The 22,066-nt window shown below is 34.9% G+C and overlaps 2 protein-coding genes across 2 annotated transcripts in view; both read left to right on the top strand.

Annotated features, from left to right (window-relative positions):
• LOC145991805 (growth hormone secretagogue receptor type 1-like) overlaps positions 1 to 4,214 on the top strand; it is a 100,304-nt gene extending 96,090 nt beyond the window's left edge. Inside the window, exon 3 of the mRNA XM_083127854.1 lies at positions 464 to 4,214. Within this exon, the coding sequence (XP_082983980.1) occupies positions 464 to 1,256 (793 nt within the window). The 3' untranslated portion in view covers positions 1,257 to 4,214. The remainder of the gene's footprint in view (positions 1 to 463) is intronic.
• Positions 4,215 to 12,090: 7,876 nt separating this feature from the next.
• LOC145991803 (thyrotropin-releasing hormone receptor-like) lies at positions 12,091 to 12,771 on the top strand. Its single transcript, XM_083127853.1, has one exon. It carries the CDS (start codon positions 12,091 to 12,093, stop codon positions 12,769 to 12,771), a length of 681 nt encoding a protein of 226 aa, XP_082983979.1.
• Positions 12,772 to 22,066: the final 9,295 nt, after the last annotated feature.

Genomic DNA, 22,066 nt, shown 5'->3' with positions numbered 1-22,066 from the left:
CGGCAATGGTATTTTGTTTGTTGTTGATGGTTAGTTTCAAAGTTTTTTAAACATGGAATCTCTTTAATTGCAATAGGCATATAAATGCATCTTCAGTGAACGATTTGCATTTTGAATTTTTATCTATATAAAATAAATATATAAAGTAAATTCTTTGAAATTTTGTTTTGCAGTTTTCTGAATTTCAAGTGGAATCACATAAGAAACATTTTTAATTTTTTCAATAAATCAAGTTTCTGTTGTAATTTAACCGAAAGTTTTCAAACTATTCATTAAAAATAAACTACTTTTTTACATTTTTCTTCTTTTATTTTATAGCGAAAGCGAGAACTGTCACGGTTTTAGTGCGGGGAAATTACTTGAACCTGAAGCTCTTAAAAATGCCTTCACGCCCACTCTGTTCCTTAGGAAGGTTATCTTCTTTCCACTAATGGTAGATGTTCTCTTGTCTTATCTTTTGCAGCCCGATCCTGGGAATAGCCGAGTATGCCTACGACGAAGAGGGTGATCCCATGTGTTTAACTCAGGCCGACACCTCTTGGCGATTTTTCTTCTTCCTTATGACCATATCAGTCTTTTTCCTCCTGCCGTTCTGCATCCTGGTCATTCTGTACGCCATCATCGCCCGCAGGTTGATGACCGATCCTGGCACCACGGTCAAGGTCAAAGGCGAGAGCTTCAACCTCAGGGCCAGGAAACAGGTGGTGATGATGCTCGGGACAGTGGTGCTCATGTTTTTCCTCTGTTTGATGCCGTTCAAATTGTTCACCTTGTGGATCATAGTCGTGCCGGACGAGAACGTGCGCAGGCTCGGATCGGAAGCCTACTACAACATCCTCTACTTCTGCAGGGTGATGCTGTACCTCAATTCTGCCGTGAACCCGATCTTATACAACCTGATGTCGTCCAAGTTTCGCGACGGCTTCATGAGGCTTTGCGGCGTCAAGAAGAGAGAGAGGAGGCGCCTGGCCAGGAACGGTACCTTGAACACCACGTCCATATCGTACTCCAGCTGCCACCACAACAGGTCTCCGGAGTTTTCCTGGAGAAGCAGCGTGACGAGGTGGTCGCTTGAATCCAGGACGCCCAGCTTGAAGGACTCGCCTGAGAAATCGAACAACAATTCGCCAAAGAACACATCTAGTCCCCATGCAAATGGTTCCCTCAGGAGATCCCTCATAGTCAAGTCGTCGCTAGAAAGACACAGCAGCACCTTAGCGGGTTGCTCGTCCAATGCTCCGGAGAGCTACGTGTAATACCTCCCAATTGGTGTTGACGTTGTGGTGCACTTGTATGTATTTTTCGTGGGAAGAGATTGGTTGACTGTTGAAAGAAGATCGTTCGAGATTTTCCGGACTTCCATAAACATTATTATTCAATTAGTGAAAAATCTTGCTCTATTTTTTAAGCATCAGAATAGCGCTAGTAATGCGTTTTACTGTCCAGCCGTGTTAAATAATCTGAAATCTAAAAGATAATTATTTGATCCGCTTCAAAATAACGAGAAGCTTAGTTTAAAAACCATTCAAAAGTTTAGTAAACTTCATCGATGAATTCGTACGTACAACTTCAGCAGATAATATATTGCATGAAGCTTATCTGCTAGCAATGGAATGTCTAGCACTGACAAGGCAAATATTTACCTATCCTCACCTTTCTAGACTTTTCGTCCATAACGCAAAACAAAATACATTTTTGCATCAACATCAATTTCAGAATTATATTTAGAAAAAAGCCACGTAACATTTCCAGTTTCTTATCCGAACCAGTTAAAACATACCATAATATATCCCACCACAATACAATTTAGGTTTATTTCTTTAATATTTTCCTTACTCGTGGCTATTCAACTACAAGTCTTTACACGAGGTTTATTTTATGTGCAATAATTTGTGATATATCGTTCAGTACATCTGATTCTCTACGCTGTGTCATTCAACAACTTACCACAACATAACTTTAATATGTGAAATTCATATTCAGTGTATAATGCTATCGTCTTGTAATCAAGAGGTCCCAAGTTCAATCCTCAATGGAGTCACAATGCACAGTGGTTTGGGTCGCACTTTAGACTATAGATCTAATCCCAGTAGACTGAGAATAAAGGGGACTAAAAATAAACTTCGAGCAAACTTTTTGACATATTTATCATATATATAGTACTATACGGTATTAAGAAACATCAATTAGAACGCTTTGAATATACCTATTAAATTATTTACATTACAGGACGAAAATATGAAAAACCACAAAACGTTTTAAAAAAATAATTGTGGTTCAAAGCAGGAAATAAAGATTGAAGAATATGCATAATCTGTCTGAAGTGCACATACGAATGTCGAGGTATAGAAACACAATTGAAAATAAATGTCTAAATATACCTATAACATTACTATATAAAGGAGACACAAATGTAGGTACATATTTGCAATCTTGCCAGTAGATCTGAAGCAAAAAAAGTACGATTATACGTTTTGTAACGAATCTAGTTTTAAACATAAGTCGTTGTAATTGAGTGCGTGGAAAATGAGTGCTAATTATGTTATATTTGGAGATTGATTGGATTTGTGTTGTCATTATTTGGATATTTCATGTATCATTGTTTTTCAGTTTCACTTACTTGTTTCTGGTCACTAAGATGTTCCAAATATGCATGAAAAATACCGTATTCGGAGCGTGAGCGTTCATTCTTGCTCTTAGCTTCATTCAGTGTCAAATACTCTCAAAATACAGCCATATAATTCCTATCTGAAAATATTAATTGACTTTAAACTTTTTCAAGGTTCTTCCTGTGTGAACAGTAGTACTAAAAATAGTCGAATTCAAGATCTTATAGCCCACCTAGTTTTATTGCTTAGTTTCTGTCAAACGAATACCCGAATTTTTGCCTGCGAAATGTGGGTTTTAGTTTGATATAATTGACTATAGGCGTAACTTGGCGGGAGCAAGGGGGCTCTTGTTCCCCCCAAAATTTTCAGGTTTATGAAAATTTACAAGTTAATGGTGCTTTTGCTAACCTCCTGGAACCGGAGGAGCAAAGTGACGAGTAATTTATATGATTTTGCAATTGTCACAGTTATTTATCAAATTGTACTGGATTATGCTTTTATGGGCTTGAGAAGGTTTTGATTCTGCCCCCCTAAAGTTCGGCTTCAAGTTCGATTTTGCCGCCCCAAAGATGGGTCCAAAATTACACATATGATTGTAACTCTGAGAAGTTTCACACACTGTAAATTTTCACAAAAGTATTTCTATATTTTATTTTTCATCGGAAGTCTGCATACTAAACTGAAGACAACTCCACGTTAATAGTCATGGTAACTGTATGAATTTTACCTATATATTGACCACGTAATCTTATTTCGTACTTTTGATTAACTCTTGTCAGTTACCATAATTATAACAAAACATTTTTTTGTAGACAGAAGAGTACAATTTCTAATTAAATAGTATTTATTTGTTGTCATCGAGATTAGAAGAAAGGTCTCTCACGTTCCGAAAAAAAAGTGAAAGCTGGTATTTTTCAGGTGTATGTGAAGTGCTTTCATTCTTATCACATTTCAAACATTCCGCATTAAAGTATTCTGCTGCTCTTGCGAAGTTCTGAAGTCTTGTGCACAGACTGAATTCATTTGCGATTGCGTATAACGTGTTATGTGAAATATGTTAGGCAGTTTATTGTAAATTTAAGAAGCGAGTGTATTTGTAAAATTCTTCGTGCTGGTGTAACACTTTTCGTTGGTAAAGCTGTTGAAAACAATCCATGTTTTTCCTCTTTGTATTCACGCTATTGCGAGATCACCTTGTAATTTAATTGTTTCAGCGTACGAGAATTACGTGGCACATTTCCGAGTTTCATTCTCTTTATGTTCGTCATTCTGAAATACGAAAAGTGAAATTCTGAGCAGAAAGTTACTTAGTTTGGGGTTGGACATTCAGTACATTGATTCCAAAGTTGCTTGTTTAGAACTTTTTGAGTTGCTGAAGCTGCCGGTTTCGAGTCCCAGGTGTTCCCTTGGGAGTACCCCTTCATCAATTTCATCCGATCATCATGCATGCACACTGTCGCGATTAGCCAAAGGTGTATAAAAATCGAGGAAAATTAGACAAATACAGAAATGTTGAGCATTTATGTTCGAAGATATGCCTTTGTCCTCTACCATTCAGTTGGCTTCCCCGATGGCGTAATGGGAACGTCGTCTACGGTAGCTGTAGTCGAGGTTATACAAATATTTTATTTGTTTATATTTATTTATGTAATTTGGCCATTAGATCATTACCGTTAAACATTTCTTGTTTCGCATGATCGGGAACATAATGTCGAGAAGGGTCTCCGGTTAATCAGTTTAAGCCTCAGATATAAATTACCACCACGCCAATTCAAGAGTTTGTACAAAACGTTGTAGTGACAAATGTGGTATATTATAAGAGGCACTTTGGAGTATTTTTGAGTAGACAGGTAGAAACAAACTTCAGAATATGACTTTATTGTTCAATATAAGGATTGCTGTCTTCAAAGTATTATATTTCAATTTTTTTCATTTTTAGTATTATTTGCAGTATTATTAAAGTTATTAACAGTATACTAACTGACAATTCACAAAGGCAATATCAATAAGAAAATACAATAACATGTTGTATTGTAGCCTTTAAAATACTACTGCAGCCTTTAGCAAATGTCTTCTCTATTGTAATATGCCAATTTGGAATGAATCATCATCAATATTCGGGCTTTTTTTTTTTTTTTGTAAATGTCAATTGATTTCATTTATAAATTTAATGGAAAAATTCCATTCAACGTTTCACGAGCGTACAACCTCTGAAAAATTTATGACCACAGCGCCTTGTAATCAAGGGGCCCGGGTTCGATACCCGGTGAAGATTCATAGTGGTTCGGATCCCACTTTAAACTGTATGTCCAGTCCCGATTAGCCTTCCTGTGCGTAAAGTGAACCTTCAAACAAGCTCAATTCTCCCATTCAGTTATTCAAGTTTGTACTACATTTGATTGATATGGTTATCATATGATTCCTATCCAACAAAGACGACAGTTTCTGGTTGAATCTGTTCTATTCCTCTACAATATTTGTTGTTCAGTGGAGTCCTCATGATAGACGACTTATATATAAGATTGATTCTCATATAATAAATTGTACAACTTTTTAAAATATTTCTTGATATCACTGCAACGTCACTTGGACACCAAATTCCTGTATTTCTCACATGTGATGAAAATATACGTACCAAGCTAACTGCGAATAAGATTCTGAAATCTCCACAGCCTCCGAAGATCAGGGTATACGTTAGCTTTATCTTGACATCTTCTCCAGAAATCGCTTTATTGATTTTTCAAGATTCCTTCTTTATGCGTTGTGTTTGATATGAGGCAAGTTTCAAAGGCATGCCTCAGTTATTGCTATATCTACATGCTTGCTGTCAGTGTCTAAACAATATCGATGTTTCTTAAATATCTGAATTCCTTCACTTTCGTTTATTGCATTTTCCAAAGGAAAATAAGAACACTTCTTACATTCTGCCTGATGGTACAACCTGAACCCCGGGCCATTTGCGAATAGAAGACCATATACACCCATTTTGCCCGTTTTCGATATTTTCGAAACTCTGCCTAATGCACAGTTTATGAGAGTCTATGTTGTGGCCATCCTAAGTGTCGTACATTTGAGGGTTTTGACATAAAGATTCCTGGTTGCTAGGTATCTTAAATAACGCGACTAGCATTGCATTTGAGTGGAATCGGCCAGCAAGTTTCAAGATGGCGGAAGAAAACGTTATTCCCTGTGTTGCACGGTCTATAAATTCTGCACATTGAGATGCATTGCGCGTGTTTTTTAAAGATGTACCGTAAGATCCATAAGAAACTCTGTAGGAAGACTACGTGTATGGCGGATTCAATTGAGGGAACTTAAAATGGTAAAAATATATCAGACATTTTTGTTATCGTAACCAACCTTTGGAAATCATACATGCATCGCCGAGCTGTGTTTGGTTACAGCTTTATTCAACAATCTCTGGGTTGGTACGCAATGTTTGGTAGAACAAGAACCAAACACACAACTCGATTTATGTGTGTGAAAATGTCGACCGGTATTTCTGTGAAGATTCTACTGATGTGTTCAAGAGAATATGCGATCCTCTCCTAACAACAGTCACTGCTGAAACTAAATGCACTATACATGCATAAAAAAATGCCTCGCATGTCTAAAACCGTTAGATCTTGCTAGTATTATTGACCTCTGTTGCAAATTTATGCATATAACTAAATAAATCTTATAAAAAGAGAGGTATTTGACACACTAGTAATTACAGATGACATTCTCTCAGTCTGTTTCTTTTAATATTTACCGTTCAATACAAAAACAAATCCAGATTATTTAAACTCTTCAGTTCCAAGTACTTAAGGAATATATTTACGCTCCTCAATCTCTAGAGAGAGGTCGTACACCGGGACAGTTCCATTTCGAGGTTCAATGTTTTCCACTTTCGCTCAATTGCATCCTGTAACCACTCATGATGAACTCAATTTGTAAAAAGTACACTTAACTGAACACTTGCCACTTTCACATGACGATGTCGGGCAATACTCGAAATATCCAATGGGAATTAACACACGGGTTTCATTTATTGCTCAAATTATTCGTAATATGTACATAAGTTCATTAGAATGTAGAGATTCGGTTGTTTCAAAGTTTCTTTGCTTTGTATTACGATATGTTAATAGATCACAATAGTTCACAGTCGCAATTGAAGTCACTGTTGAGTGTAAAGAGAATGAAAATAGTGTAAGGAAAATAGAATAATAGAATACACTGATGGAACGAATGCTTACACCACGAAGTCCCTGCCTAAACCCAGAACGCACTTTTGTTGCCATTGTTCAAAAGTTTAGCAAAGTTCAGGTTCAGAAATCAATATAATGATGCAATATTGTCTTGCAAAGACAATTCATAATCTCTGACTGCTTGCTCAACGTAACTGATGAAAAGAAATAGATTATTAGCTGACTTAAAATTTAAATTAAATGTTACAATATGGTAGACATGTAAACAATGTAATTCCTATCTAAATAATCGAAGAAGCATTTTTAGTAAATGATTTCCCAACTTCGCGACTTTTCTAGGTTTACACTAGCTGGACCATTAATTTAGAAGTATAAATAAAACCGAAAGGTCAGACAACGTTTTAAAAACCCGCCAGCTTTGTCGGCATCGTCGAACACAGATTTTAAAGCAACGTGCATCGCAATTTATTTGTGCAGAATTTAGCCCATTGATGTCACACTGAAGAGTTTTAGCTAAAATAAAACAAATTGAGTTTACACTACGCGATTTATACATTCGAACGAATGATATATTGATTTGGTTCAGGTTGTGAAGCAAAGCAAAGCGAAAAATAAAACAAACAAACATGCAAAGGGAAAATAAAACGGACCTGTTAACCTCTTCATTTGTTACTGTTTTGGAAATGAATTAATGCATTCGTTCTACGCAATCAATAATAAACACTAACAGCTGTTGGCATATGTTGCTGCTAGCGATTAAAATTCATTAAAGAGAAATGTCATGTTAAGAAATAACATAAGGGTCCCCGTATAAATCAGTTGTCTGCCACAGGTGGCTACTCAATATTTTGTATCCCATGTAGAATAGTGACTCCAAACTTCATAACTCTCTGATCAGAAACTTATGCGGTGTCCACCAATGTTATTTTGAGCGAACATATCTAGAGGTTTTTTTTGTAAAAATTGAAAGTTAAAAAATTGTTGAATAATTTGTTACGGATTTTCTTTACTGTTTCACACCATGTCTGTGTGTGGAAAATAAATAGGAAATATTTGTCATGTGTCTTGATCTTGTTTGTAATTCCAAATATTTAGTATAGCTTTTTGTTACTTTCTTATGCATTTTTTTCACTAGATAGAGTCTCGTTGTGACTAGTGTCGCATGTATGTGTGTTTAACTCAGTTATGTTGCGTGTGTGGAAATGTGCGTGTGTGTCTGGAAGATATTTGAAAATAAATGTATTAAATTTAAATTACTTTTTTCTTTTCTGCCAATATTAAAATATGTGTATAGACAGTGTCCATGATCTACTACCCACATTATACAGGGTGATCTGTTTGAGAGGTCACAAGAAGAAACGAAACGGTTGCAGTAAAGAATTCATTTTATTACTGGTATGTACTAGTACATATGAAAGGGCACCACTTTCGTGTTCAAATCATTAACACGTTAACATTTTATTTTTAGTGATGTCTTATTTTAAATGGCGGAGTTAAAGCAGTGCAGAGCTCCTTTTCCCACTCAGCTGACAAGCGACGCAACGACTTCCGTGGACTGATTCGTTTCTTGTCCAATAACTTCGTCTTTGTCCCTGTCACATACTCTTCTGCCTATGTGAGACACCGTCAAACCACTTGCGTAGAGCAAGTTGTACTATTTCACAATGTTCAATGTGAAGGGACGTGGTGGCGCTTGTACAGTGGGATCGATGATTATTACCGTGCAAATTGTCCATGACTATTTTCATAAATATTTCTCTTACATCCTGTGTGTTTTTAAGCGATGGAATTTTATGTGTGCTGGTGCAGAAGTTGTCAACAGCTTGTTTTGAGTTTTCTTTTAATTCTTGAAGCTCTGATTGGGTCAAATAAAGTCCACGACCATGGTGATGGACAGGTGATGTACTGATGAATCCCACTGTACTGTCGTCGAAAATCTCTCGCAGTCCTTGCAACACTCGAAAATGTCGCATACCATACGACACATTGTGACCGCCATGTTTGCTTGTCATGCGCTAGCGCCGCCATTCGGCCGAATTGACTGCAAACCCTCCACTGACCCTACGTGGCCATCCTTCGCGTTCATATTCAAACAAACTGCTCAGAGATACGTACATTATCTTCTTGTATTAGTTTACTTTTGTAACGTCCCAAATGGATCACCCTGTATAAATTGAATATAACTTACCTGCTGGTGCTATAGATTTTCAACAATAAGGAATATTCAGTATTCAGGCTCCCTTCTCATTGGGCATTTCGTAGTGCACGAGCCATTGGTGATTTTGGTTGCTTAAGGAGGGACTATTGTAAGTTCAATCCTGGTTGGGATGCCTCTCAGAAAGCTAGATAACCGCGACGATGGAAATCCATGCCCTGACCACGCATTACCCAATAAAAAATATCTTGACCGGACACGGAGTTTAGTTCTTAAGCCTTGTATACTCTTTTCACTGCATGAAACTTTCAATTTAGGAGTCCCTGCTTGGATCCTGGAAACGTCCAACTTGGGTGAGAATATTTCGACGCTTCCCACACCCACAATGAAATCTATAAAAAGATATCCTGGCGAAGTGGTTAGCGTAACGCTCTACGAAGCTAGGGAACCTATGTTTGAATCCTGGGTATGGCGTTAACACTTTGTTCGTTCCTTCGTCTGTTTAAAAAAAATACTATCCTTCCTCTATTAGAGTAGAGAGGTAGAAAAACTACTAAAATAAGCCAGAAAAAAATATAAAAGAAAAACTAAGTTGATTGTTCATAAATAACAAATACTTGAACACGCTTAAAGAGGAATAATTCTGACAGTTTTCTTGGTAACACAATTCTATAATATTCATTATAATTTTTTTTTTAAATAATAACAAATTTATAAATCTAAAAGTACTTTCAAAAATATAGGGCCAGTCAAATGTGGGGAGCTACTCCTATAAAAGAGAAAGTAGACACACCACCATCTTGAAGTTAACTGCATTTTCTTAAATGAAAAGGTGGTCGTGTGAACTATCAAAATGGGTTAGAATTTCACGAGAAACGCAATGGTGTGTTCAGTTTGATCGTAATTTAAAACATTCTCACGTAATTTGATATTTCGTTTTGTGGACTAAAATTGCATAACCTCTCTTATAAAAGACAAACAGGCTGACAAACAACAATCCAATATCTCTGAAGGTGTGAGTGACGGGCAAAACCCGTCTAAGCTATGCTACGGAGATGGCCGCCATCTGAAAGCCAACCTCATTTTCTTTAATGGAAAAGTGGTCATGTGACTTATCAAGGTAGGCTAGAATATCACAAGGAACACGATCATGTGTTCAGTTGGATTGTAACTCGACCAATTCTCACAAAATTTGTCATTTCATGAACCATGAAGAAACAAAGAAATATTGGCACTATTTAGTAATGAAGCAAATTTCTCCGTCACTGGCGAGGTCAACAAACAGAGCTACCGGTATTTTTCGGAGACAAACCCTCACTGGATGTAATCGTCACGGGTTGTGGTGTGGTGTGTGGGGGTACCTGCATTGTGGAACCATTTTCATTGACAGTTCGTTGACTGCAGAATATCGGAGGTTGTTAGAGGAACATGCTCAGCCATCGCTCTTGTCTCAGGATGGGTCATGTCCGGAATTCTTCCAGCATGATAGCGTCCCACCGCATTATGGTCGGGTTGCCAGACAAAACCTTGATGTGTAGTTTCCCCGCAGAAGGATATGCCGCTGGGGAGCAGTGGCATGTCCGCTTAGTTTTTTTTTTGTTTTTTTTTATCTGTGGCGTCACGTCAAGACACTTATGTATACTGTGAAGATTCGGGACATTGGTCATCTGGAACAGCGATTTGTCGAAGCGTGTGGCAACTGAATTGTTGGTAGGGGTTCATCAGGAATGGGTAAAGAGGTGCCTCGGGGTTAATACTGGAAAATGGTGGCCAACACTTGGAATATTTCCAGTAAGACCTTTCTGTTCAGTCCAGACATTTGTGTGGTTAAAAGGTATCATTGTTAATTTGTTCTTCATGGTTCATGAAAGTGACCAATTATGTGAAAATATTTAATGTTATGATGAAACTCAAAAAATCATCCCGTTTCTCTTTAAATTCTACCTCATATTGATATCGACTGACCACCTTTCCAGTTAAGAAAATGAGATTGACTAAAGATGGAGGCTTTCAAGAAGACGCCATCTTCGTAGTATGACCTGGTTGATTTTCTACCTTACCCACATCTTCGAGACATTGGATTGGTGTGTGTCTGCACGTTTGTCTTTTATAAGGGCGGTTTTATATTTGTGGCCTACTCTATAAATATTCCACTTTTGAATTAGTTGATTAAATTTGTGATTAAAGTATTATCACTCATTTGCGGTGAGAGAGGACGCTAGAAGTTAATGTGCTAAGAGGTGGAAGGAAGAGTAAGAACTAAACATTTAAAAATAAAGTTCTCTCTGTATATTTAGATTAAAACTGTACTGACCTTTGTAAATGTATAATATCAACAGTTGGAAATTGGTCCAACTATTGACGAATAGAGTTTTTCGACTAGTTTGTCCTCTAAGTACAGGTATGCCTTGAATTTTGTTTTCGCAAATGTTGAATAGCTCCTGTTATTATGCCATTTTATGTACATGTTTACATGTTTATGTACAATTTTACCTATTGGTTTTCTCTTCCTGATTACATGTCTTTGTGATTGGTTCCAAATTGTTAATTTTCAGCCAGAAAATTAGAACACGAGGTCCGAGATATGGGTTTTAATGTATTTATTTTGCATGTTAAACAGCAGTGACATGTACATTTCGGACTAAACATTTATATTATACTAGTTGTGGCAATCCAGAAGTACAAAATTGTGTTAGATGAAACATGATATTCTTTGTGAGAATCGTTATGATTACAAGCACAAAATTCCAGTAATGAAGAAACTATGTTAATAAAAACTGGTACTGACAAACTTGTGATTAATAATACGTACTAGTGAGTGATCTAATTCTTAGATAGGGACTCTTACAAAGTAGGAAAATGATAATAATATGCATTTTTGCTCCATGTTGCTCCAGCGACAGCTTCAGTGCATTAAAAATGTTTTCTTGCATTCATTGTGCATGATTGTTTATCTGGTAACTGTGACTGTACATTTTTTTGTGTAAATTTGTTTCACTAGGAAACAAAATCTATTGTGTTTTGCAGCCCTATCCTGGTTATTTCGGAGTACAAGTTCGAGAATCTGTTTGGCACCTCATTGGTTCCCACGTGCACCACTGCTGCAGACACTTTCTGGAGGGCCACCTTCTTCATCATGACAATCTCCGTGTTCTTCCTCCTGCCCTTGGGAATATTAGTCATCGTGTACGTCATCATCGCCAGGCACTTGATGACTCATCCAGGACTTATACTGAACGCCAAGAAGGAAGGGCCCAATCTGAGGGCTCGAAAACAGGTTGTCATAATGCTGGGGACTGTTGTGTTGTTCTTCTTTATATGCCTGCTACCTTTCCGTGCGTTTATCTTATGGATTATCATAGCTCCTCATGAAGTAGTGTTGAGTCTGGGTGGTGAGGCGTACTACAACATCTTGTATTTTTGTAGAGTTATGCTGTACCTAAACTCTGCTATCAATCCTATCTTGTACAACCTCATGTCGTCGAAGTTCAGAGAAGGTTTCCTGAGGTTGTGCGGCTTCAGGAAGAAAGATTATGGAAGTCCACTTGCGAGGAAAGGAACCATCAACACAACTTCGACATCATGTTCCAGCAGTCAGCAGCATTCTCGCGCGAATCGCTCTCCGGAATTTTCACTGAGAAGGAGCTTTACAAGATTGTCTTTGGACTCTCGATCGTCAATCCTAAGAGGGTCACCGGAGAGGATATACACCTACTCCACCAGAAGTTCCAGCGGAAGAAGATCTACTTGTCTAAGACTACAGAGGCTGAACAGTGATAGCAGCGTCATCAGCAAACTGCCAGAAAGTTATGTATAGTAATTTATTGCCAAAGATTTATCTCTTTTGTACAATTTACAGTATCTTGCCAACACTGCGTGTAAGCATAATGACTTGATTTTTCATCTAATCTTCTTACTCGTGCTTATTACATACTCACCATGTGAACATGACAGCTCACTATATATCAGTGAAGCAAGCCACCCTTATATTTAAGTGTTCAGATCCCTTTATAATGCTAAATGTATACATACAGCAGTCATTTATAGTACTACACAAACAATGCAGACAATTTTGCACTAGCGCAAAGAAGAACTTGTAATTTTGACTGTCCACATTACAAGATGGCGAGTGGATTTAAAAATAAATTAAATTTTTTCATTCTCTCTAATCATATGTCTATGAGTGACAAGACTGGCTCGATAATAGTTGACACTTATTTTCATTGCCCTTCAGAGCACAACTCTTAAAATCTTCTTTCAAAACATATACCTCAACAAGCACAATTTCCATTCAAGTGCCAATAATTATAATTGCCGTTTAATGTTTTGGATTTGATTTGAAAGTTGATTTTAATTATTACTTATTTAAATACTGAAATTTCATGTGTGCAGTAGTTTCCAAAACTCTCCATTACCTCCACGCGCAGTTAAATTGTAAATTTTCATCTGAACGTCCAACAATGCCGGTTTTTAAAGAACAGATGAATGTTAGTTCGTCTGCTCACTATACATTTGCTTCCCATTATTCAACATGTTATTTTCCGACTGTTGTATGCATCTCTTTATGTGTTTTATCTTCAATCAAGAAGTCCACATACTCAACAAATTGTAATACAATAATTCTTAATATGTAAACTCAGAGGAAGGTAACAGCGTATTAAGACTTCATTGATGTCAGTGTATGAAAGAGTATATTAACTTTTTTTTTGCAAAATATTATCATAGAATAGGTTTCCATTTATTATATAAGTTTTGGTGTGAATCCAAAAGAATAAAGTACTCTTCACCAAACTTCTAAAATATTTTGCGATTCGTAATTTATACCATTCTGAGCAGTTTTTCCAAACGCAGTTAACTATTTTTCGTATGAGAAAGCCCTTAGTTAATTTACCTACTTACTTAAAAGAAACACGAAAATAAGAGTCTGCAATATTACTCGAACATTAATCTCAATAAGCTTTAAATTGAAACTTGATAATCCATAATCAAATATATTTATGTATTTTGTAACATTGTTGTTCATAATTGTACAAAGTTTCATTTTAGCAAAACATATTTTGTTCAGTATATTTACATACAAATAATTTAGTAACAAACGTTAATAATTTCCTTTGCTTCACTAGTCATTTATATTTTCTGACACAGTTTAGTTTCCAATATGTATATGTATACACGATTTGTTTAAGACTGAAAGAACTCTGTCCCACAGAAAAGACAAGAAATGCAGTTGTAACTACTGCCATTCAAACACAGCACTGATTAATAACTTGCTAGTCATTTGGGATAACAAATTTAATACCCACTGCTTTTAAAGTTCACGGGCTTGTAATTTTATTAAAAATATTAACACCATAAATGAAGCATGCCATGTCAGTAGGAAACTCAAATTTGCTTTCCGAACAATATATTTTTGCATACAACAAATTAATGTAATCTATGTTCAAATAATACATTGAGATATAGCTTGAGCAAACAAATAGTAACTATGATACTTGGGATTTATATTACAGTGCTATTCATTGTGTTATAATATTCATATTTATGTTGCTTTGTGCGTATGTAGGTATGTGATCTTGAACAATTGAACAGTTACAGAAAATGTAGTATCAAAATCAAACAATTCCTTTGTGTGGCATTTATAGAGTTTCTTTACGCTTATTATCCGGTATTATTTGTTGTTATTTAGTTGAATTATATATTAGTTAATACTTGAATGTATATGTTCATTTATCTATTTGTTAGTATTGATTTTATATCTATAAGTTAATGTTTTAAACGTTATTGTTTTTCATGTATATTTGTTAAATTTGTTCTAGTATAATTGTCTCTTTTTGTTGTATGTTGCTCATTCTATATTTTATTTTTACTATGTTCGGTTAACATTATTTCTGTTGACAATATTCAGGAACAACACTGATATACGTATATTTTATAAATTTGAAAATTTATTTAAAAACATAGAAGATTTTTGGAACTAAAAGGTAGTAATTACTACATTATTTGTTTTATCAGAGGTACACTATGATTTAAACGTGTTGCTTTGAAACTATAAACAAAACAAGCTTTGAAACTATAAACAAAACAAGATTATATACATTGAAGTAATAATGAATTTGTTTTCTCATTTATAATTAGATGTTCATTAACTAATAGCAATAATCAAAGTTGATATTTTCATAATGTTCCACATGTTCGTTTAAGAAATTATTTTAATTTATACATTTAATAATTTTTTTCAACATCGTTACTGGACATTTTATTAATAATTTATTTCGAGCACAAGAGGTAAATGCCAAATTACAGTGTTGTACATTGTCTACTTTGAATTTTAAATTGAAATAATTTTTCATATTTCGACTAATTCAATACAAACTTATTTTCTGGCCTTAATTTATAGTCACATAATATAGTATGTATATATCACATTAAGGTACTATTTCAAGAAGAAATAAGGTGAAGAGTTAAAGAATAAATATATTCGAAAATTATAAATAACCTCTTCGTTGTTTTCATCCTATTTAGTTACCATTTTTGTATGTACTAGAATTGAAGTACAAAGTTCTTTTGCGTTCATATAATATCAGATTAGTTACACTTCTACGCACATGTCAAGCGAGAAATGGATGTTTTTTTAATGTTGTCAATATCACAATTTGGACAAATTTACATGCATGTTATTTGTCCATATACCATTTTCTCGTACAGTTACCTTCCGACCGTATGTTATTTGTTAATAGAAATACGATTTAATAGAATAGGTGGAGAACTTAGTTTTATTTCTCATTGTTTGCTCCGACTTACTTCCTTGATGTAATCATTTCCACTGTAGGGCTATCTCGTTTAGAATCTGATAACTGGCATGCGAACATGGCATCAAACACGCTACTATTTGTGCGTATGTGTGCGCGCGCCTGCGTGTGTGTTACTGTGTATTCCAATGAAATATCTTTCTAAGAGAAGATTTTGAAATGTGTATTTTCCTTTTGGCTCCTTTTGATACTGTTCGATATTTTCCCTTGTCTCCATTATATCTACTAGTTTACACTTTCTATCTTTCTCTCATCTATACCCAATTCCTTTATATATATAGCTATTACATTGAGAGATAGAGAGAGAGAGAGAGAGAGAGAGACAATTTGAATTGGATAAAAAAAATATATCTGTTGTATTATCTCTTGTTTTATATTATACAATATCTAAAGGCAAATCCGTCCATTCTATAGCAAAATATTTATATTCATCTCGATATGTTATGCTTTGTGTTATTACTCACTGATAACTGGCAGTCCATATCTATAACAACAAATTACGAAATTCCATATTCGTCGTCACGGATTTATAAATTACCACATACTATCTTTTCTGGGAATGTTAAGTGTCTACGAATAAATGCCCTTACGGAAACATCAATACATGACATTTCAGATTGTGGCGAAGACCTTTATATTTGTATATGTTACCAGTTTCTAAAAAATCTAGTACCCATCAAAATAACCCACTTTAAACACATGTCAAACTTAATTTCCACATATTAGATTCTGAATGCTTGCAGTTTATACTAAGGTATGATTTTAGTAAAAGCAAGTATCACAGGAAGATAGCGATAATGTATAAAGACCATCCAACACTTGACATTTTTCTACGTGAATACTATCAGGCGGTAAACGTCTTCAGTGTAAAGCGATGAAACAGTTCATCCATATTCCATAACACAAGCACAATCATTTTATATCTTTTGTAAAATAAAATAAACGAAATCACAAAATTTATACATAACGCAAAATGTCATCCTTGTTTTTCAAGATTAGTACTACTAACATATATGTTATTTACTTATTTATTTTTATCGTGTCATTGAACATAAAAAAACTATTTTTGATTATAATATAGTCACATTAAATCTAACTTATAGTGTGGATGAAAAAAATGAGATTTTAACCAATGTCTTTACCAACACATTTCTGGCAAAATTTCATTGCCATATACACAGTTTTTAAAATATAGTGGAAATTCCGTATAACAGAATGAATTGTATGTATAGCATGGTCTAAATTCTTTCTTGAAATGAAAGTTTATTTTAGTCTTCATCACTAAATAAATGTAGCAACAAATTGAGAAAAGTCCACCAACACACGTAGTTGGTAATAACTTGAAGCATATTCAGTTTCAAAACACTGATCAAGACTGTTGTAAAATAAATTTAACTTTGCATAAATTCAGTAGCCATTGAAGCCCATACAAATCATTGACATTTAAGAATTATGAGCATTAACATATAACCTGCAATCTAAACTAAAAATGAAAGTTTATTTTAGTCTTCATCACTAAATAAATGTAGCAACAAATTGAGTGAAATCCACCAACACAGGTAGTTGGTAATAACTTGAAGCATATTCAGTTTCAAAACACTGATCAAGACCGTTGTAAAATAAATTTAACTTTGCATAAATTCAGTCGCCATTGAAGCCCATACAAATCACTGACATTTAAGAATTATGAGCATTAACATGTAAGCTGCAATCTAAACTAAAACTAAAATCTAAAAAAAAACAACTTAAATTCATATCGTTGATATATGAGTATGTACCATACGTACTAACTACACATTCACATCTATTTGCTGTACGTTTCAACAGCTTTTACGACATTATTTTAAGTTTCAGGTACAATTCGATTACCATGGTAGTGTGCCATTAGATATTCTCTGAACACCTTTCTTGGCACTATGCCAATCTCTTCGACAGTTTTATTTGAGTAAATGTCAGTATTGCCAGTTCGTGCCGAAAATGACCCATGTTTCAGAACTTCACAGTACGGCTTATATAAACGTCATGAACAGGGTTTGCATCTCTTGATCGCTTCTTACATCAAGGCCGTTAGTACAATGGTTAACGTTATCCAGTTGCAATCCAAGGACATAGGGTTCAATTCCCTATGAGGTCTCGAAACGAAATATGCCAGGTTTTGTATTGTGACTTTCGACATGAGCTGGCAAAACTTGGCCTGTGGCGTTTCTCTTCCTCTTCGAGCGAGATGGCAAAGTACTAATAAAAGTGCTATAATCTTGGTTAATTATTCATGTTTATACAAAAACATACACAATGATCTGTTTGAATCTTACCTTCACTGTGATATACTGTGCAATATTCCAAACTTGTAAAGCTTGTATTCAGTAATATGATGTTTTAAGAGACAACGACAATATTTATGATACAACGAAGATGTCCATTACAATAAACAAGAAGCTATATGAGTTAAAAGCATTACTTATGTAAATCTCTGTTTTATAAAAATCGTACATACAAGTCCTTTGGGAACACGGCCAGGCTACATAATATGTTACTTACTAAAGATGTATTTAAGACAATCAAATGCTTACCAAGGCAAAATTTATTGTAAAAAGAAATATGCACTAAAACGTAACGTTTCCACCCTTTAACAGGGTCTTCTTCAGAAAAGGATTCACAATAATTTGATCTAAAGATCCAACCATCATCTTATATATACAGTTGCAGTCCATACATATAAGATGATGGTTGGATCTTTAGGTCAAGGTATTGTGAATCATTGTCTGAAGAAGACCCTGCTAGAGGGTGGACACTGGAAACGTTACGTTTTAGTGTATATTTTTTTCTACAATAAATTTGGCCTTTGTCAGCATTTGATTGTTTTATTAACACGGAAACAAGGCTTACAGTGTTACCATTAAAGATGTATGTTTAGTTTTCTATCCTTTATTGCTTGAAATATGTTTCGTTTATTCTTTCATTTGACATAAAATCATTTTTCTGCATGGATTTCTATGTCAAATTGTTCATGTATAGTAGAGAATTTATTGTGAAGTCAATGTTATACCATATTTTTAAATGTGTGTAAATAGTTCAAAATAGTTGAAAATACTTATATCAGTTGTCAAACGTTATGTGTACGTTTAGTTTTATTGATTTTATTGAACTCCCAGATGTTCCGTAAAATACGACAACGTTCCGTTTCTCGTTAAGGTGTCCCATTGTTCCGACCAAAGTCCTCAGGACAGGTTTTGTCCCATATTTCAATGTTTGAAATTGTTTGGTTAACCTGACCTCATTACAATGCAATGCAATGCATTGTAGAGAACTTCTGTGCTTAATCTGATCTTCTTGGCGCTGACTAGACGTTCCCTACACATAACATATATCTTCTAATAGTAACTAGTTCATTCTTTTAGTTGGCCATGCTAAGTAATTAACAACGAGAGTAAAATAAGCTAAATGTGCTACTGGAAAGTTCGTTAATTCACTCAGAACGCCGAAAGGGAAGATCTTTTCTCCAAATACCTAACATTATATAATTAAGGTAATTCGTCGTTTATTTATTTATTTACATTTCATTATATTGAAATCAAACATTTGTATAGTTTCATGGTAAACATTTGCTGTCCCTTTTATTGCATTGTGTTGTTTTTGACAAATAATCACCCCGTACTTTTCTGAAATAACTAGAAACCCTTGATTTTCTTCATGTTTATAATACATCGGGTCAAAATATGGCAAATTTTTATTTTGTTTATTTTTGTAGTGTATTCAAAATCTCATTTACGTACGGATACTAATTTTAAAAACAACAATAATTTTGGAATGATTAATTTGAACAGTATTATAATATACTTTCTTTTGAAAATTTGTAAAAATAATGGGCAATAAGTTTTAAGTATATATAGTAAGCATAATATATTTATTTATTTATATAGTTCTGATTAAAGCTTAGATAAAATCTATTATTTGTGTCAAACGTATTAATTTATTTTTAGTCTATGTAACTTTGAGTGTATACTATTTGTAATAAAGTTATTTAAGAAAGTACACAGCTTTGTTGAATAAAAAGCATCATTATGTGGTATTTATATGAAAATATGTGCAAGTGTTTTATACTAAACTGCAAATTCAACATTATAATCTTTCCAAGAATCTACCTTGGACGTGTTCCCTTCGGACGTAATTTTTAGCCTGTAATACTCCTTTTGTTGTGAATACATGAAGCCTGAAATAAAATTTACAGTTATTGTTGCTGTTTTATTGAGAATTTGGCGAAGCTCCTATTAGTGTTTATTGATTAGTATCTTTTATAGTGACATAAAACTTCTCCTTTCTTATTATTTTTTGTAGTAAAGTATTCTCTCTACAAGATGTTTATTTTTCATGTTTCTTATATCATGCAAATAACATAATTTAGATACAAACATTCTCTAATTGGAGATATTTTTCAAGGGACTGTTACAAATATTAGCTAGCATATGCAAGGAAACTCGTGCCCACTGATTCTTGAAACTGAGATATGAATGAACACAGAAATGATAAGGACCCAAGCAGTGACGGCGATTAGAAAGAATGTGTGCGGCAGTTGAAACCCACTTTTTGCAACTTTTGCTCCTGCATTTTGCATTCCTTATTGCATCCTGTGATAACCTCGGACACTCCAATAGCATTGTCAAGGGGTCTCGGACTCGATTCTCAATGGAGGCACAGTCCAGTTAGTTCGGATTTCAAAATTGAATCCAACGGACTCACCTCTAGAAACCACCTTGGGTTTTCAATAAGTGTTTCACATGAACAATTGAATACGCATTTTATTTTTGCATTAATTCTAACATGTTACATTATTAATTTAAATGGGCACCTGGAGAGAGAGGGTAAAGGCGGTCGGAGCGTGGTGCCGATCACATCACCTCCGAAATGGCCTAGCTCAAGAATGTGTGGAGCCCTACTCCCACATCCCTTAAATTTGCCTTCATGGTACGGTGCAATATGTACGGGGAACTTTGTCTGACCTATCTGACATTATTAACTAATATTAACTGTAAGTGTTGATAGGTAGAGATTTTACAAAACAAAGGTTATTTCATAGCTTGAACTTTAACAAGAATACAGTGCTTTTTTTTATTGTACGTAGTAATTAGGCTTATTTCATTTATTTTTAAAAGGTTAAAAAAAATACCAAAATTTATGAAGAAAAATGGTCCTAGTAAGGTCACACAAACTTCAGATAATTTATATTTTTATATTTTCATTTTTTTCCGATGGTAGAAGTGTAGTATATGAAATTATATTGCCTTATAATGTCATTGAATTTACTATATCATTTCAAGTGAACAAAAGATGTATCATTCTTAGCTTTTTTGCAAAGTGGGTTAAAGAAGGAAAGCCTTTACAATAATGCTCAAACTAACCAAATTAAGTTGTGGCATTTCTTTTGTCTTTCGCCTTAGCTAAGTACGCAGCTGAACATTCAATTCACGGATAGATTCGGATAATGAAGGCTTTCTGCAAAAGCGTTAGTACGATACGCTAAATGAAATTTATTGTAAAGTTGGTAGTGGTCAATTACGGGGAAGACCTATGGAGAAATTACTACTCAGTTCAACCACATATACTTCAAGATATTATCAAGATATTAAACTTTAAAATTTATGAATGTGTAAAAAATACAACTGGAGCGTAACTCAAGGCTAGAAGCAAATAAATAAATAACAAAACGCTTTGGAATTTACAGAGTTCCAGTTGATACTCGTCTATTTTAAATTACGATTTGAAAGTGTGATGGAATAAGAACACGATATTTTATCCTTTTCTTTACGAATGGCATTTCACCGCAAATTCAATGTTAGCAAGATGAAGTTGTTTAAAAAGAAAGTGCGATGACGCCAAGCATTACTTAGCTTCATTGAAATGCCTAACGGAGGACGGAACGTTAAACCTCTTGCATACTCAAAGAGGGATATAGATGTGAGACATTTTTCATCTCTCTATTACTTATGGGGATCCTGCTACTAGCAAAGTTCTCGCCAGCATGAAAGTCCAAGGAGAATGAGAAACGAGAAGGGGGGAGCTGACGGGTATAAAAATGTCCCAGAGCGTCCCGATGCTTTATCGATGTCCACCGTGGAATAAATGCCGAAGTCTGGCTAGAAACACAGACTCGCTGGCGAAGGCCATCCGGTTCCAGACTTATGACGTAGCGGTGATTCCCAGGGGCCGTTGCAATAAGAAATGCAGCCCCTCCTTTCTTTCGCAGATGTCGTCCCAGAGAATGTCCCAATAACAAATTCTTCCTCGTCGTTCCTGGCCGACGCTCTT

This window comes from Lepisma saccharinum, chromosome 8 (assembly GCF_977018435.1).
Source record: "Lepisma saccharinum chromosome 8, izLepSacc3.1, whole genome shotgun sequence".
NCBI lineage: Eukaryota > Metazoa > Arthropoda > Insecta > Zygentoma > Lepismatidae > Lepisma > Lepisma saccharinum.
The sequence above is the reverse complement of the archived record's forward strand: the minus strand, read 5'-3'. Positions and strand labels throughout refer to the sequence as shown.

What these genes read in the sequence shown, in the direction of transcription:
- LOC145991803 (XM_083127853.1), top strand. Translation starts at nt 12,091, where the DNA reads ATGACAATCTCCGTGTTCTTCCTCCTGCCCTTGGGAATATTAGTCATC.